General features: G+C 36.1%; 1 protein-coding gene and 1 long non-coding RNA gene across 7 annotated transcripts; one reads left to right on the top strand and one right to left on the bottom strand.

Annotated features, from left to right (window-relative positions):
* Nucleotides 1-591: 591 nt before the first annotated feature.
* On the bottom strand, nucleotides 592-15841 carry LOC117917755. 6 transcript variants are annotated; one of them, XR_004651758.1, is made up of 6 exons: nucleotides 15086-15841; nucleotides 14876-15011; nucleotides 6375-6431; nucleotides 3756-3859; nucleotides 2660-2816; nucleotides 592-1369 (listed from the first exon to the last, which is right to left on the bottom strand). It is a non-coding gene; the product is annotated as an uncharacterized LOC117917755 (long non-coding RNA). The 6 variants fall into 6 exon arrangements; XR_004651757.1 differs by having other exon boundaries at nucleotides 15120-15841; XR_004651754.1 differs by lacking the exons at nucleotides 14876-15011; nucleotides 15086-15841 and adding exons at nucleotides 10566-10852; nucleotides 10973-11059 and having other exon boundaries at nucleotides 607-1369.
* On the top strand, nucleotides 687-12555 carry LOC117917753. Its single transcript, XM_034834128.1, has 9 exons — nucleotides 687-757; nucleotides 886-1053; nucleotides 1177-1400; nucleotides 1498-1556; nucleotides 2603-2824; nucleotides 2993-3119; nucleotides 10979-11298; nucleotides 11423-11567; nucleotides 12122-12555. The coding sequence occupies exons 1-9, from the start codon at nucleotides 748-750 to the stop codon at nucleotides 12356-12358; spliced, it is 1512 nt and encodes a 503-aa protein (XP_034690019.1). The 5' UTR covers nucleotides 687-747; the 3' UTR covers nucleotides 12359-12555.
* Nucleotides 15842-17277: the final 1436 nt, after the last annotated feature.

Genomic DNA, 17277 nt, shown 5'->3' with positions numbered 1-17277 from the left:
CTCAACCTGATATATATATATATATATATATATGTTAATTATTATGTACCTTAATTAAGGTTTTCACATGTAGAATGGGCAACTGAATTGAACAGATCGATCATAAAAAATGGTGGTCATCACAATATATAGCAATCCAACTATAAGATTTTGAGAATCGATCGAATAAACCACATATAGAACATGACTAATAATACATCGGTCTCATTGTCATTTATGTTGTGGCATGTAGAAAAGGTATCCGGATGATCACCCTCTCCCATTTAAGGAGTGGTAAATTAAGGGGGTGGAAGGCATTTTCACAATTTCTATATAAAGCATAAAATGTGGTAAACATGTGTACAAACAAAAAAGGTTATATTTCAGTTTATCAAAATAAAATTTTGTTCCTTCAAAAATTAATTTTAAGAAATGCTTTAAAAAAACCTATTTGTTAATTGCTATCTCAATTTTGAACGTTATGATATGATCATGATCACTCATGGGTTAAGTTCTGCCTTGTTAATTCTATAAATTGGAGGTTATGCCCTTGATTAATTTCACACTATATTTAAAATTAAAAATAAAAACAAATGATTTTGTACACATGTCCAAAAATCTTGAGAATTGATGGTAAAACCACTATTCCATCGCTCACTGGAATACGTGTCCCGAAACAAATAAAACCGATGAATCTGTTTCTCATTTTCTCAACAGAACACTAGAAAACACAATTCTCTCTTTTACCTCTCCTTCAATTTCTCAGACATGCAGAACGGTGAGTCTCAAACAACACAATCCATTCTTGTCTCTCTAATCGTAAAAATAAATATAGGTATTGTCATGTCATGCATGGAAACAAGGGGTAAATGTGATTGTGATAATCAACTTCTTCTTCCCTTTCAGATGACAAGGGCAAGTCTACTTTCACACAGATCCTCATAGCCTCTGTCATCGGCTTCATCATTGCTGCATTGATGCACTTTCGTTTTAGGAGGTGTCTGAAGATTGTTCCACATATGAAGATAACAGATACTGGGCAGGTCAAGCTAGAGAGGTTCTCCCATTATGTAGGTATATAACCATCTGATCCACCTTCTTCTTCTTCGATCTTCCTCTTCCTCTTCCTCCCATGATGCATTCCTATTTGGATCCTCCTTTCAAGCTTTTTAATTTCCCTGTCCCTCGTGCATGCAGCAAGGCAAATAGGATTTGCAGACAGAAGAGAATGTCCTCAGCTCTGCAAGTTGGCCTCCGATTATGCCCGGAAATCAGAAGGATGTGAGGAGAATATCTATACATTCTTTGACACCGAATTGGATGGAGACTCTTTGTTTATAAAGCTGGTGGAGGAGTTCGAGAGATGCATCATCAGCTACTTTGCATTCCACTGGAGCCACGCAGATCTTATGATTAGTCAGGTAATTGTTAAAAGATCTAGCGAACCAAGAACAAATGTATACCAAAGAATCCGTTTGTATAATACAAGTCTCTCATTTTCATGCTATATAATTGCAGATTTTGGGAACTGAAGACCCAAAAAAGAAACTCAGGAGCCTTGTTATGGCAGCAACAAGGTGGGCTTTTACTCCAATAACTGATATTCCTGAATATCATTTTACATTTGAGTCTACCTAGTTTCAATGCACTTACATTTACATGAAATATGAGGATGATATAATCTCTTTCACCTCATGTGGTTTAGAAAGAAAAAAATTATAATGATTTTCTCCCTTCCTGTATAGATATTGTTCACTTTGAGTCCAATAGACCCCTCACAACTTTAGAACGTGTATACCTAAGTAAAAAAAGTAACTACATATATAGTGTCAAGAACTTCTTCATCTATCTGATATGGGATCATAAAGATCAATAAGTTCATATGACTTTTGTTATGTTTATCCGCCATATCAAGACTATAGGGAGAATAAATCATCAACAAGAGAATCAAGGAGACTTCTTGAAGCTTTGGCCCTATCTAAAAGAATCTTTCAACTAAAAATGGTTTTGGATTGCTGAATGGTGCCCATCTTGATTGAGAATTCTATATGGACCACTCCACACGAATCCATGGTTTAGCATACATATTAGAAGTCACCTGTATCTTTCATTTCTCTAGACATGAAAGGAGACCCCAAGCGTAAAGATGCAAAGGCCACCTTTTTTGTTGCATTATTGCACACTTCAACAGAAGTTACAGAACTATAGTTAAGAGTTAACTCAGATTCTGTAACCTCATTCATGTCAAACACCTCAAGGAAAAAGTTGGTTACTACCTATGAAATAGCCCATAATGTTAATCCAATAACTATCTGTAGTTTTTTCTTCCTTCTCAGCAAATTATTTGGTACTATAGAATGATTCTGTTCATACAAGCCTTTTGGCTTCGGAGAGGGTCATTCAACTATTCCAAAGACAAGTACAGAAACTTGTCTACTTCTCAAAAACTCATGTGATCAGACTGCAGTAAAATAAATAGAAATCAGAACCATAGGAAAACAACTGAAAATTAGTCAAATTGCAATTCATTTGTGCTTGAAACGATAAACTGTTGGAAAAAGAACAGAGTGTGTTGTGCGATTATAGTCATAGTACTAAGCTTTGTGCATCTCGTTTGCCTTAGGCAACAGAGATTTGAGAGGGTTACAAAGAACCTGAAGGTGGCCAGAGTATTCAATACCTTGGTGGAGGAGATGAAAGTGATCAGGCTTGCAGCAAATGATGATTCAGAATGTACGGATGTGATGGTTCCAGTCGCTCACAGCAATAGAAGTCCAGTGCTACTCTTTATGGGAGGTGGGATGGGAGCAGGGAAAAGCACAGTGCTTAAGGACATTCTGGCAGAGTAAGAACATTCACACAAATATCAGGTTCTGAAAAATATAAACCAATTGATTCACAGGCATGATGTTCAATATGGTCAATGAAAAATGTTTAGTACAAAATTATAAATAAATGAAGACAACACATATTGAGGGTTTAAAATTAACGCTGTTTATTGGAATGTGAACAGGCCGCTCTGGTCAGGAGCAGCAGGAAACGCAGTGATAATTGAAGCAGATGCCTTCAAAGAATCAGATGTCATTTACAAAGCCCTTAGCTCCAGAGGCCACCATGACATGCTCCAGACTGCTGAACTGGTCAGACTCTCTATCTGTCTCTCACACACACACACACATATCTTCATTCATTTCCATATCCATCGACTAGCTCAATACATCTCCCTTATATCTCATTAACATCATCATCATAGATGTGGTTTAAGATGCAAATATTTAGTAAGAACAGCATTTTCCTAAAGTCATTATTGAATGCAGCAAAAACTCATCTGTTGCAGTACATTCTGTATCTTACATTGTTAATAAAATTTTTGAAACAAAGAATTAAATAAGATGTCCAAAACAATTCAATTAGAGTCCCTTGCTGAAACTGACAGTTGAATAGGTAATAGACATCTTAAGATGGGTTTTGCACTACCATATGCACCAACTGCCTCCACTTGAAAGGATCAAAGACTCATAAAATCCTTCTCCTGGGGTCACTGCTCTCACCTCTTCAATAACCAAAGATGGTGGCACCACCCTTTGAAGATTTTGTTAAAGCAAACTAAGAGTGCGTTTGGTAGTGATTTTAGAAAACGTTTCTAGTCTTTCTAACACTTGAATGATACAAATTTTTAAGTGTTAAAAAGGTTAGAAACACTTCCTAAAATCCATGCCAAATGGGCTCTAAATTTGTTAATAAACTAGCATCTTCATGTCCTATTAAAAGGTCACCTTAGCTTGAGGTGCATGCTTAATGCCATAGTTTTCTCCTCATCGACTAATGGGTTCATGTGACTGGCCTGCAATCTAGCCAAACCTTCTCCTTTTCCCAATATCTGCAATTCAAAGTGAACATAATTTTATTAACAGGATCCTAGTTAATATATAAGAACACACAAAAACTTCTTGTCACCCTCATCTTTATGCAGTGTCTCATTTAAAGTGCGTATCCTACATAGGATCCTGAAGCACCCATTTCCTCTGGACTATGAACAAACAACACGACTAACCAGATCATGAGCAATGAAAAACCTTGGAAGAGTATATCAAATATCAACTAATAAGTAATCAATCTAACACTACTGAAAGCAAGACCTTCCTAAATATTCTTACTCTTACTGAACCTTTTAAACCTATGCATATTCATATCCCAGTTTATATAGCCCCAGTCCAGGAGATTAAAGGATTGAGAATAAGACAAATTAGGGATGGCATAAACATTTTTGTTTTTATTTTTTGATAAGTTTGGGATGATATTATTGTTTCATAGCACAGTTATTCAAACTACCATTTTTCATTTGTTCTATATGAACTCCATAATTCTAAATTTCAATAATAACGTAATCAGGTATGTCCCACAGTAAATAGCATTTTCTGACAAAAAAAATCCTATTTAGCATATGATTATCCCTTACATAGCTCCCTAGAGTTCAGTTGACTCAATCTTACAGCGCACATAATGCACTCAGATTTTATGTTAGCATGCTTGTTTTGACAGCATTCAAAGGTGAAAGAAGCTTAAATATTCTGAACCCAATTTTACATTAGAATTTGACAGTACATTATCATAGTTTTCCCACGACACTACCTTCCTCACTTACAATTGAAGATTAAGGCCAAAGGCCACTGACTCATTAATGGTTTGGAGGCCAGGAAGACTTGCATTAGAGTACCCCATCTTCAATTTGGTTGATCATAACATATTCTTCTTTGGGGCTATTGCAGAGGATTAATTTAACATCAAACTCATTCTAAAATCTTTAGACAGGTCAAGAGCTTAAACTAAATTTATACACACAAAAAAAGAAAAAAAAAAGTGTTATTAACACTATTCAGAAGCATTTTGAGTGAGTAGCAACTGGCTATTGTCTTATGAAGGAGCATCTGGCTAGGCTCATTTCTTGTCTGGGTTGTAGGACAAGATACAGATTATTGTCTCTACTCTGTCTCCCTTTACGGAGAATCCTAGGTTGACCTCCTTTGGCATCCGGTTCTAGAAAGAATCTTTGAGAGACTAGATGGCTGGAAGATGCCTGTCTTATCCTTGGGTGTAGAATTACTCTAGTCCAGTCCCATCTCGCGAAATTTCCACATCCCACCTTCCCACCTCTAAAACAAACTTTGTTCGTTCTGGCTAGGATTTAAGAAAATCCACCATGATTTTCTCTAGATGGTATCAGGGAGGTATGAGAGATCCCACAATAGATTGGAATCAAAGTTTGTAAGTATAAGAGTGAAGTTAGGGTAGGCCTTGTAGAGCCCCTGTTAGGAATAGAGCTCTTATGTGAAAGTTTCTTTAGCATTTCAGCCAGCCAATGTTTTTTGTCCCCTGAGGTGGTAGACATGAAGCTGTTGCCTTTATGGGTTCTCAGAACAACTGTAACTGAGAAGGTGCTTTGACAGGGAGCTTTGATTATCATCCTCAAGGTTATTTGCCTAGAGAGAAATTTTAGGATTTTTTTAAAGGATAAATGGAGATTTATGGAGCAGTTGTTCTAGGCCTTCATGTGGGATTCAGTTACTAAAGATTTCTCAGGCATTCTGTTTAGTACCACTTCTACTAAATTGGAGATGTATGCACAGGTTGTATGAGACTTTAGGGGGTTGAGCAGACCCCACCTCTGATGGTTGCTCCATGGCAACATGGGTCCTATGAGGATTGGTGTTGTCATCAGAGATTCTGATGCAACTTGGTTAAAGCATATTCTCCAAACTAGCTGGTTTTGGACTGGCCACTAAGGCTCAAATTCTAGCTTTGTTGGACAGCTCGACTGAGGCATCACTTTGGACTCGACAAATATGCTGGTGGAAGCGGATTCAGCTATTGTTCTCTCAGGTATTCAAGGGGAAGAGGGAGCTCTGAAACTGGATGATCCAGTTTGCAGAATCCTTGATCTCTCAAGTAGTTCAGAGTGCTGTGTCCTTTGACAGCCTAGGTATGCTAACAGGGCAGCAGATTTACTGGAAAAAGGAGTCTCGGCATCAGATTCTTTTAGTGGGGATTTTCTTCCACCTTATGTTTTCTGCCTTCTAGTGTAGTCCACTGGGCACGAACAACTTGGCATATTGAAGCATGGCACGTCAAGAGAGGAGTTGAGATTCCCTTTCTTGTCTTTTTTATTAGGGGTCTAGCATTTCTTCTGCACAAGCTTTTATTGAATCAAATGCTGCTTTCTCAGCACAAGAAAAATCTGTCAAAGAATTCAACAAAAATATTGTCCTTGCTCCTTGCATATTCAAAGAAAAAGAAAGATATTGCTTTGGCCAATTATTAACAACCACATATAGGAAAGAAGCTGCAACAGTTTTTTGGATTGCAAAGAGAGACTTATTTGGAGAAAATTCACTCACATTGCTTTTATTCTCATTTCTTGTAGTACTGTTGCTATTGTCCTTATTTCTCAAAACCTGTATAAAAACAATCAAGCCAGTAGTTGGAGCTTTAAAACAAAATTCTGGCTCATTTCTTTATTGTGGGGCATGAGAAACAAAACAATTCATTGACATGAATTTTTAAGTAAAACAGGAAAATTTTCAAAATATAAAACAAGCAATAAAAAAGGACTAGGAACTTCTTGAAAAGAGCATGAAAACAGATATACAATTAGAGGATATAACAAGGACATTCATGAGGCAGGGAAACTCTACACAACTCAAGGGGATCAAAGAACCCTATGAAGAGAGATCTGCTGCTTGGCTCCTTGTTTCACTAATTGACATGCAACATGATTAGAAAAACACGGAGTCCAAGAGAAAGAACAACTCAAGTTACTGGCAACATCTAAAATTTGACAGAGTCACTCATCATAATTCCAAGGACCTTTATTTGATTTAAATGTCCAAGAGGTCACAATGGCAGAATCCTGTTGCACCCCTAAATCATAAAGACTCAAAGCCCTATTCTGCATCAAGGCCTCTAAAAGAGCTGAAACCCCCATTTTAATGGCCAGTCTCTCTCTTGTTGGTTCTGAGAAGGCTGTCAACATTGTAACGCAATGATCCCTAATCACACCTCAAATCCCCAGAAGAACCAAATTACCTTAAATGCATGCAACCAAATTGAATTTCAATAAACCACTAGATATGGAATCCATGCTTCAAACAACTCTCTTCCTAACTTTTTAACCCATAGATTCAATTGCAATCAAGTTGTATAATTCTAAAAAGGATAGCCTCAAATATTGCAGAAGTGAAGGTCCAAAGTGTTGAAACAATTAGTGGTCGTAATGAACACACTAAGTTTTCTTCCTAAAGCTTTGGTTCATCATTTCTCATGCATGTATTTTCGTGACATTAAATTAGATTCATTTTAAAAAACACAACACTTATTAAGTTCATGGAAAAGTTCAAAGTATCTCATTAATAGTTCATTGATGGGAAGATCCATAAAGCGCCTATACATAGAAGAGGTTCTTGGTCCTTCTCTCTACTCACAATTAATTGGAAGCATATTCCATGGCCATCACTAAGGGGTGCATTAAAGAGGGAATAGGAGAGTAAATATCAAGGGTATTCCTTAAAGATTTTCAAGCCATTGAGTTAAGCATTATGGTTCAAGGTACGTTTTCGTCTTCATATCCTAAATGTTATTTTAAAGTTTGATATTAAACACTAAATAAAATTTTTCTAACACGGAGAGAAATAAGAATAATCTCAAATGGACTCCCAAATCTCCATTTTCCTTAAATTTGTCTTGGAAAAGCCTTGTGTTCTTTTTATATTAAATTATCCATATTAAAGTAAGATAAGCCACACACCAAAGTACCCCACTTCTAAGACTACTCAATCTCCTAAAAGAAATAATATCAATCATGTAACTATAGGGAACTTAATCTATCCTCACAAGTCAAACAACCTATGCCAAAGCCTCAGAGTTACTAGATAGTGTATAAAAAGATGCTCCATTGATTCATAATCAATGACAATAATGCAACAATTTGGATTGATATCTTTGTAAGACCTCCCTCACATGTAGCAAGTCATTGGTCTTAACATTTGCATTGGCCACCACCCATGCAAAGGCCTTACCTTAAATTGGGCTTTTGATCACAAGTTAGATATATTGAAGCATGATATGCACTATGGGCTCAAATCCTAACAACTTCAATTTCTAAGAAAATTGATTAGTCAACAGTGTATCAGAGCTCTAGTTAACTAAAGGTCTTAGGTTCAAATTCTCTCCCCAACTATATATCTATCTAATCATGTGTGATTTGGTTGTTGCTATTGCAGTTTGCCTCCCACAGAGGGTACGGTAAACCTCTCACAGCATGTATGGGATAGGGCTAAACATGACGTGGGTGTTGAAGCATGATATGCATTGTAGATAACCTCCCACAGCACATATAGGGCAGGATCAAACATGAGGAGGGGTGTTAATGCATGATATTCATTATGCACCCAAATAATAACAGCTTAAGGAGAAGGAGAGAAAAAGGGTGAGAAGGGGAGAGAGGGAGTTAGTTTACACTATATAAGCTCAAGAAAGTCAACTATCTGGCACACCTAGAAAGGAAGGCAATAAGAATATATAAATTCAAGAGGACATAAGAAGCTTATGTTCCTCAAATTTTATAGTAAGGTTGCTACGAAAATTAAAGCTTCAAGATGTAGAAGACCAGAGAAAACTAATGTGGTGAAATAAAGGAGCTTCTAACTCTTGCTACTTTGAAGAGATTTAAAATTGAACATGGTAGTTGATTGTCCCACCACAAACCTTCCTAAAAATGAATCTTAGTACTATCTCTTGCAAAAGAAGAAAACAAGTAAGATGGGAAAAATTCGAGAAAGGTCGTAGAATAGTCTTCCAAGGGCAAAGATGCAACCACCCGACTGCATTGTTAGCATCCCAACCATTGGAATATGACTTATAGATATTCATGATGATGATCTTGTGCTTAAACCACTCCTTTTGTTGGAAAACTTCACAATAACTTCCCGAAAAAGGTTCTCTACATATAAAAGTCCTCTCAAACCTAACCCAACTTCATCCTCAGGCTCCCACTATGAATCCCAACTAATCAGGTAATCTCTCTTTCCTTCCCATGCTCCAAACCATAAAAAATCCCTCTCTAATTTCTTGATTTTAAACGCCAACTTGATCAAAATCCTGAACACTAATAGAAAGTAAATGAGAATGTGAGACAAGCAAGGTTAAACAAGGATTATTCTATGGCCTAAGGCAGGAATACTTTCTTCCTACCATCTAATCTTCGAGAAATTTTGTCTAGTATATGATCCTAAAGCAAAGCAACTTTAGGGTTTCCCCTCAGAGGACCCAAATATGTCAAAAGCCAATTTACAATTTAGCAAGGTTACCAAACCTATAATTTGATCCTAACTAACATTAGTTAGCAATAATGAGCGCTTATGTCAATTTATTTCAAGACTTGATATATATCCACATACCAGTAAAAATAAACTTGACTTAACAAATCTACTACCCTAGCCTTTGAAAAAAATTTGGCATCACCCATAAACTACAAGCGTGACCTTCCCACCAAAAACTTTTCCAAAGCCACACTCCTCAACTCCTTACAGAAGTCCACAATCATCTTCAATGATAAAAAGTAAAGTTAAAACTAGAGCATCTGGTCTTAACCCTCTGGTTTCCTTAACCCAAACTCTGACATGTCCATTCACCAAAATCACAAAACTAACCAAAAATAAGCATCCCTTGATCCAAGACCTCCATCTTAAACTGAAGTCTTTTCTTTTCAAAGCATCATAAAAAAAGCCTCAAACCTCATGCTTGTAAGCGTTTTCAAAATCAATCTTAAAAGCCTCTTTCCCATGGACATCCTTTATCATCCACCACTTAGTTCATTACTAAAACAACATCCAGAATTTGCCTTCCCTCAACAAAAACTGCCTAGGAAATATGGATGGTTATTTGATTTTAAATAAAAATAAAATAAAATAGATGGTTTCATGCCAGGCCCTTGCATTGCAACATGACAGAACTGTGACTATAATATAGAAGGACTTCTCACCCAACTCATGGATCTAAAATCTGAAATTCTATTCATCCAACTCCTTTTTATCAAAAGAGTTATAAAAGTAGCGTTAGTGCTCCCATTATTACCCCACTGTTGTATGGCTTTGAAAACTCTCTATGATAGCCCTTATCTAACAAGATTTTCTTCAACTAGAATTGTTTTTTTCAGTCATAAGCTTGTAACATGTCCAAATTCAAAGTCACATTAAACCATTTCCCTGAGGTCCTTGTGTGGTTGATAATTTACTTTGGCCATTGGTGACATTATCCAGGTTTGTCAACCTGGAAAAGTCACTCTAGTTATAGGCATTAATCTTATTGAGGATATTTTTTGGCTTCATCTCATCACCATGCTTTTAAAAACCCTCGATGGAAAATTTTGGGGCAAAGTCTGGGACTAAAACTTTTAATATCTCCAATGTGCTTGTGAATTAACCTGCTGCTGCTAGAAATCAGAATCTCTTTTCTACCATAATATATATATAGTAATTTAAAAAACTAGAACAAATAAACTTTTGAGTTGTGTCATAAATTTTAGAAAATACTTGTGATGGAGTCTGATGCTGATGCTGATGCTGATGCTGATGCAGATGTTAATTCTGACTAGGTAATCAACTGCTACTCTATTTTCATGAGTTACCAATCTGAGGTAGCAAACCACCTCTTCCAATTTCGTCAGCAACCTCCAAAAAACTGAGAATATCCTGTGGATGAGTCCTTTCATACATGGTTTGACATGATTTGAATTTTCCCCTTCAATTCCCCCTTCTAAACTTAGTCCATTCCCCAACTGCATTCTTTAGTTTTGAATATCCTTTTTGTCTCTGATACCCTGTTGTTTCATGAAAGAATGTGTTCTTTAATGTGACTTCCAATAAATAACATTACCAGACTTTACTTCCATACCATTGGATTCTTATAATGGCTGAAACAATAAACATAAATTACTTACAAACAGGTGCACCAGTCATCTACCGATGCAGCATCATCCCTCTTGGTGACAGCACTAAATGAAGGGCGGGATGTGATAATGGATGGAACACTCTCCTGGGTACCCTTTGTTGTGCAGACGATAACCATGGCCAGGAACGTCCACCGCCGCCGTTACCGCATGGGAGTTGGTTACAGGGTAGCGGAAGACGGAACTGTAACTGAAAACTACTGGGAACAGGTTGAAGAAGAACAAGAAAAAGTCGGGGGAAAAAAGAGAAAACCATACAGGATAGAGCTGGTTGGAGTTGTTTGTGATGCTTATCTAGCAGTTATTAGAGGCATAAGGTATGCTACAAACTACTTACTGTTTGATGGGTATTATATTCTACTTTTCATGTTCAAAATAAGGGAAAAAAGTCATTTTTCTTGTATACTGATGTATTAATGCGGATGTTGGGAGTTCTTAAAGGAGAGCTATCTTGACTAGAAGAGCTGTCAGGGTGAAGTCACAGTTGAAATCCCACAAGAGATTTGCAAATGCATTTACAACATACTGCCAATTGGTTGACAATGCCAGGCTATATTGCACAAATGCTTTGGAAGGCCCACCTAAGGTACATCCACTACTAACTCCTCTTTCTTCATTCTTCCCTTTTCTTCAGTTTTCTAAGTTGCATCTTCAGGTAACAAACAATAAAACAGAATTCATAGAAATGAGGCTCTGAGCTATAGCATACTCATTTACAACATATGCACTTAAATGAAGCTCATTTGGCTTATTAAACTATGATTTCAGCTAGTGTGGGCATCAATACCTCGAACAGATATATGCCTGTACAGCTTATAGATTTCTTCCAACATAGGCTTGTGGTAAACTTCATATCCTAGCAGCTCACAGTATGTAACTAAGCTCAATTAAGGCTGAACCCATCAAAACTGTAATGAACCTCAACAGGGGCCAATTCAAGGTTAACATAAACAAGCCTAGTAAAGACCTTGACAGGCCTAGATGGAAATTTTATAGGAACTAAATAACCCAGTTAACCCGTAATTAGGTATGACATTCAGGAATGGAACCTTGGCCAAAACTTCTACCAACGAGTAGCTCATACTCATACTGCTAATGTTTCATTAAATACGTGATACTGACACAATAACGTTTGTGAAGCTGATAGGATGGAAAGACAGAGAAAGGAATTTGCTGGTTGATCCAGATGAGATAGGCTGTTTAAAGGCAGTAGCCATGTTGAATGATGAAGCGAACTCAATATCCGAACTATACAAGTGCCCAAACCCAGCATCACAAGCTGGGTCAGTTTGGAAGGACATTGTTTTGTCACCTTCAAGAATGAATATTCAACAGGAGCTAAAGTATTCCATTAAGAGAATTGAACAATCAAAATGATAAATCAGACTTCTTGAGATTCGTGGAGGCTTAAAAAGGATTCGAGTATTTTGTTAGATTTGCAACCAGAGTACAAATTCTATTGGTTGTATTAAGTGATACAGCTCATGTGTACAATTTTTTCTTTGTTCTGTTTTTTTACCTGCTAAGTTCAGTTTAGATGAAGTTAGAAAATTTAGCCTCCGTATTTATGCCAAGTTTGGTATTAAAATTGCAGAAAAGAAACAAACAGAACAATCAACAAACAAATGTTTTTCCAAGTTTCTTGATCCAATCAATGAAAGATTAAGCAAAAAACTTATGTCAACATTAGAGAGTTTTCTGTATAATGCCAATATGCATTGAGAATTTTGTATACTAAATTACACAGAAACAAACATAAAACTCAATTACATGACCTTGACTCTGATTTCTCCCTTTTTTTTATTTCTTTCTTTCCCTTTTTTTTCCTTCTTTTTTTTTTTTTTTTTTTTTTGGCATTTCAAATACCTCATTGCTGCAAATGCACTGGACAGCCCAGCTGCTCCAAGCAGTTCCCACCCTAATTATTACCAAGTATTAAAACAGAGACTTTCTCAACACAAGTGCTAAGAAGTAGGGATATCAACGCATATCTAGCAAAGTAGCTATTTAGGCACAAGAAAAGAGTTGACTTTCTAAATTCTCCAAGCAGTCTAACAAACAAGATCTGGGGATAATTAATTCTCTATGTTTGGACACTTCAAATCTCATGTTTGGAATCCCATGGTCAACCTCATAGCCAATAACTTAACCAAGCATGGAGGGGCATTGGAAAGCAATCATTAGACCTAAAAAGATTGAATCTTTATAAATTGTGTTGAATTAGACAATCCAAAATTGAGTTCTTGCATATTAAACAGAGTAAAATAAAGTCTAAGAAGCAAACCTAAAAGTTCTAGATCAAAGATAATCAAGTTTTTAACACCATTCAAGTAAAGATTGGGGAAAAAACCCTCAAAGAAATCTTCATAAATGTACTGAACGAAAAAACTAGTTGGCTGCCACTCTTCTCTCCCTTTGTATGCCTCATTCCTCCCATCAAACGTGTGAAAGAGTCCCCTTCTCAGCCAAATGGGTCCTCTCGAAAACCTAAGCCAATAGGAAGAGGCTTTGGGTCTTTTTAAGGGTATTTGGGCCTTCTCAGGTCAAGCTCAAAATCACTTCCTTTAGCTTCAGCAGGTTTTCTGAATTTTGCTCCAACTTGTGTGATTTATCTGATTGGGCAAACAACCTCAGAATTTGATTAAAGTTGACAAATTTGTTCTTCAAGGAGCATAAGATTTTTCAAAACTATTTCACTCATTTGGACACCTCTAGACCCTTAAACTGATAGCAAACACCAAATTGGTTGAAATCAGGTTTGTGGAGGAGTTATGTGAGCTTCTGCTTATCGTGCTACTTAGTTCTTGCTACCAAACCTTTGTGTAACATTCTTGACCTCTCTAAAATAGTCACAACACTCAAAATTATCGAACTCATCCGGGTTTAAGATCTTGAAAGGAAATACCTACAAAACATCACATGAAGCTTGAAGAGCTGCATAGAGGGAAAGTGCGACTTGGCTACTTAAGGCTTTTAATGTCCACTAAATTGCTTCAAAATATATGAAAATAAATAATAGTTGGCAATTTATGATGCTCATCCTTTAGTAACTTAAATATTCTTTTTTTTTTTAACTTGCAAACAAGATCAATACTTTTTAATAAGCAAATTGATCAATCATATATTAATGTAAGGCACCTTAACTTAAGCCCCACTACGCTCAAGAACAGAATTAATTGCAATCTTAACTAAAAGTACAAACAGAAAAGAGAGGACGATGAAGTAGAAGACAAAAAAGAAGGACAAGTTATCCTTTAGAATGTAAAATAAAAAATGTAGGTGAGCCTCAGAGAAAGAAAAAACAGAGAACAGAAGTCATATGAAGAGATAGAGAACCTCACCCATCAAAAATAAAATATATAAAGAGATACAGAACCTCTTAAACAAGCATACACTTCTCTTCCAAAACCCATAGTTTAAAAGAAAGTCACTTAGCCAATAAATCAGTTGATTGGTTAGCTAAGCAAGAAATTAATCTGAAGGGGCAATCCAGTTAGAAGAGAAGCCAAAGATTTTCTGCAACAAAGAATCCAATTTCCAATGCCCTCTTTTCCTCTGAGGCCTAGGATGAATAAGGCTTAATAATCAATAGCTGAAAAGTTATCAAAGCCACAAGTCTTTTCCAGAATCAAGCCTTCATGAATGCAAGTCCCTTTACCTCCAGAAAACCAGCAACCGCTGGACTAGAATTAGTTCTAACCATATCAAACCATAATCATGATATGCTCCACCTATCCTAGCCGTTCCATGATACCTAGAGAGCACCCATCAAAACTTCGGCTCCAGAAACCCAGGGGCATGGGGAGACAATTCCTAGATGCATTGCTGTTCAGAAACCCAGCACAACATAATCACACTCAACAGAGTACCAAGGAACTGTCAAGAACATGATACCTATAAAAGGAAAAAGTAACAGATCTCTCCCCATAAAAACTTCAAGAGCCTTTATATCCTCAAAGATTCTGGTGTTTCTCCCCAACTAAATTGACCAAAGTAAAAGAGAATTGATACATGCCAGAGGGCCTCGCACCTGGAATTACAACAAAAACAACAATCAGCCATTACCAACATATCTGCTTCCTTTAGGAAGTACCCAAAGCACACCTAGCAAGTCTAAAGTATAGGTCCTGAGTCCTACACAAATGGACAAAGAAGAAAAAGATGATCCACTGATACTCCTGTCACGGCCCAAATCCAAAGATATCAGTTAATACACAAAGCTAATCAAAAGCACAAACATACAGATAAGCAAAACAGAAACAAACTGAACATCAACTGAAATAACAGAATAAATTATACAATGGAAACAAGATATAATAAATACAACCAACAGTAATTAAAGTAAAACGTTAAAATTATGAAAGAACAAACTGTTCCAACAAAGAATGCTCTAACACTGGACAAAAATCACACTCTATCGCATCCTCAACCATAAAATGACCTAAATTGTCAATTCCATACCTTAAAATAAGCATTTGAACTAAGCAGCCTAAGCAATAGAACCAAGACATAAAGATTGCTAACAATGTAGCAATCAATCAACTGTTTCTCAAATTTCATTTCTGAAAAAAGCAGATGCAAAAAACCATCGTCATAATTCTTAAACATGCTCATCTTCAAAATCAATGGTTTATTGCTAAAATATCCTGCATGGGGAAGCCCCTTCACCTCCACCAACTAAGGTCTAACCATCAATATCCATCAGGACCAAGTAACCAAATACTAATAAAAAGCATGGGATAAGTGCCCAAACATCAAACATGTACATATACAGATATCACTAATATATTAAGTAAGAAATGTTGGACTTAACTAACAATAATCAGTGTCCAAATACTGATAATCAATAAAATATCTTTATACTTTCTCCATATTGACAGGATAATCAATATTCAGTAATTCAATTTATAACATGGTTCGTTAAGATAATAAAATCACTGAACGTATATCTAAAAATACATAATAAATTATAATAAATTGATCATATTAGAAAAAATCAATTATCAAATGCTGCCCAAGAATTATAAATATAAAACAATTTACTATAATAGAAATCATTTCAAAAATTTTTATTAAGATGATATTTAAGAAAAACGAAGTAAAACTCTCATGTTAAGATTCTACCCACCTCAAAGATAATCACAATGTGAACGACCAAGAAATTGATAGAAACTAAAAACTTTAAACAATTCAAAAATCCTAAGGTCATGTTTGGTTGGTCGGATATAGCATGAGATAGAATAAGAGGAGAGAGAACATATCTTATCTCATATTTAGTTGGTAATGGGATAGGATAAGTTATCCCCTCATTTATCATATCCTATGTTCAACCAAATATGGGATATGATAAGTGATGTGATATACTATTCACCCTCTTTTTTATATCCCTTTTACGTGGAATATATAATTAAAAACTAAAATTTTTTAAATATATATATATATATAACTACTTGATTTGCTAAACAAAAAGCTCAGGAAAGGGAACATCCCAACTCTCTACACATAATCAAAGTTTGGGAAAGCAATTTATCAAAACCTTCATTACTCTCTTTCCTTCTTAGTTACCCATGAGATGACAAAGGTTGAATCCCCTCCGGTACTAGAAGGGAACAATACTTTAGCCTACATTAGGCTCTTGAGATAGAATCTTAGCCTTAATAGCATAACATCATCTACAAGCTACATTGCATGGGTTTTGGTGTGTAGATATGGGTATGGTAATGTATCTAGGTATCTGAAACTTTACACCTACAATCATATATGAAGCACAAAATAGGAGGATTTGATAAGAATCTCACACCCACACCCATATATCGTATCATGTTTAACATGAGAACCTTGGGTGAAGTTTGAGAATTTGGGTGTCAGGTACAAGTTTCCAAAATCTTTTCCTACAACACTACAACGATTGTTGAGCACCCCACCAACTCCTAGCTGCCTAAGATTACCCAAAGAGCATCTATCATCCAACACAACCCTCATGAGATGGAAATCAAATACGACATATTTCTACATCCATATACTTAGAATTACCTACACACCAAGTTCCAAGTTCCAAGTTCCAATCAAGCAAAAGAAAGCTCAAAGGATCCCTAACAAAGGTTACATAAGCCAAAGCCCACAAAAAAGAGGAGAAATCAAACACATCACAAACGGTCTTTGTTGTTCTCAAAAATCTTTGAATTTCTTTCTCATTAGTTAGTCAAATTCAAAGTGAGGCTATCAATATTCCATAGAACTCTACCTTTAGGATGTCACCCTTAAAAGAAATAATAAGCATCTCCTTCACAATTCTT

Source organism: Vitis riparia, chromosome 7 (genome assembly GCF_004353265.1).
Source record: "Vitis riparia cultivar Riparia Gloire de Montpellier isolate 1030 chromosome 7, EGFV_Vit.rip_1.0, whole genome shotgun sequence".
Lineage (NCBI taxonomy): Eukaryota > Viridiplantae > Streptophyta > Magnoliopsida > Vitales > Vitaceae > Vitis > Vitis riparia.
Note: the sequence above shows the minus strand (reverse complement) of the source record. Positions and strands in the feature narration are given on the sequence as shown.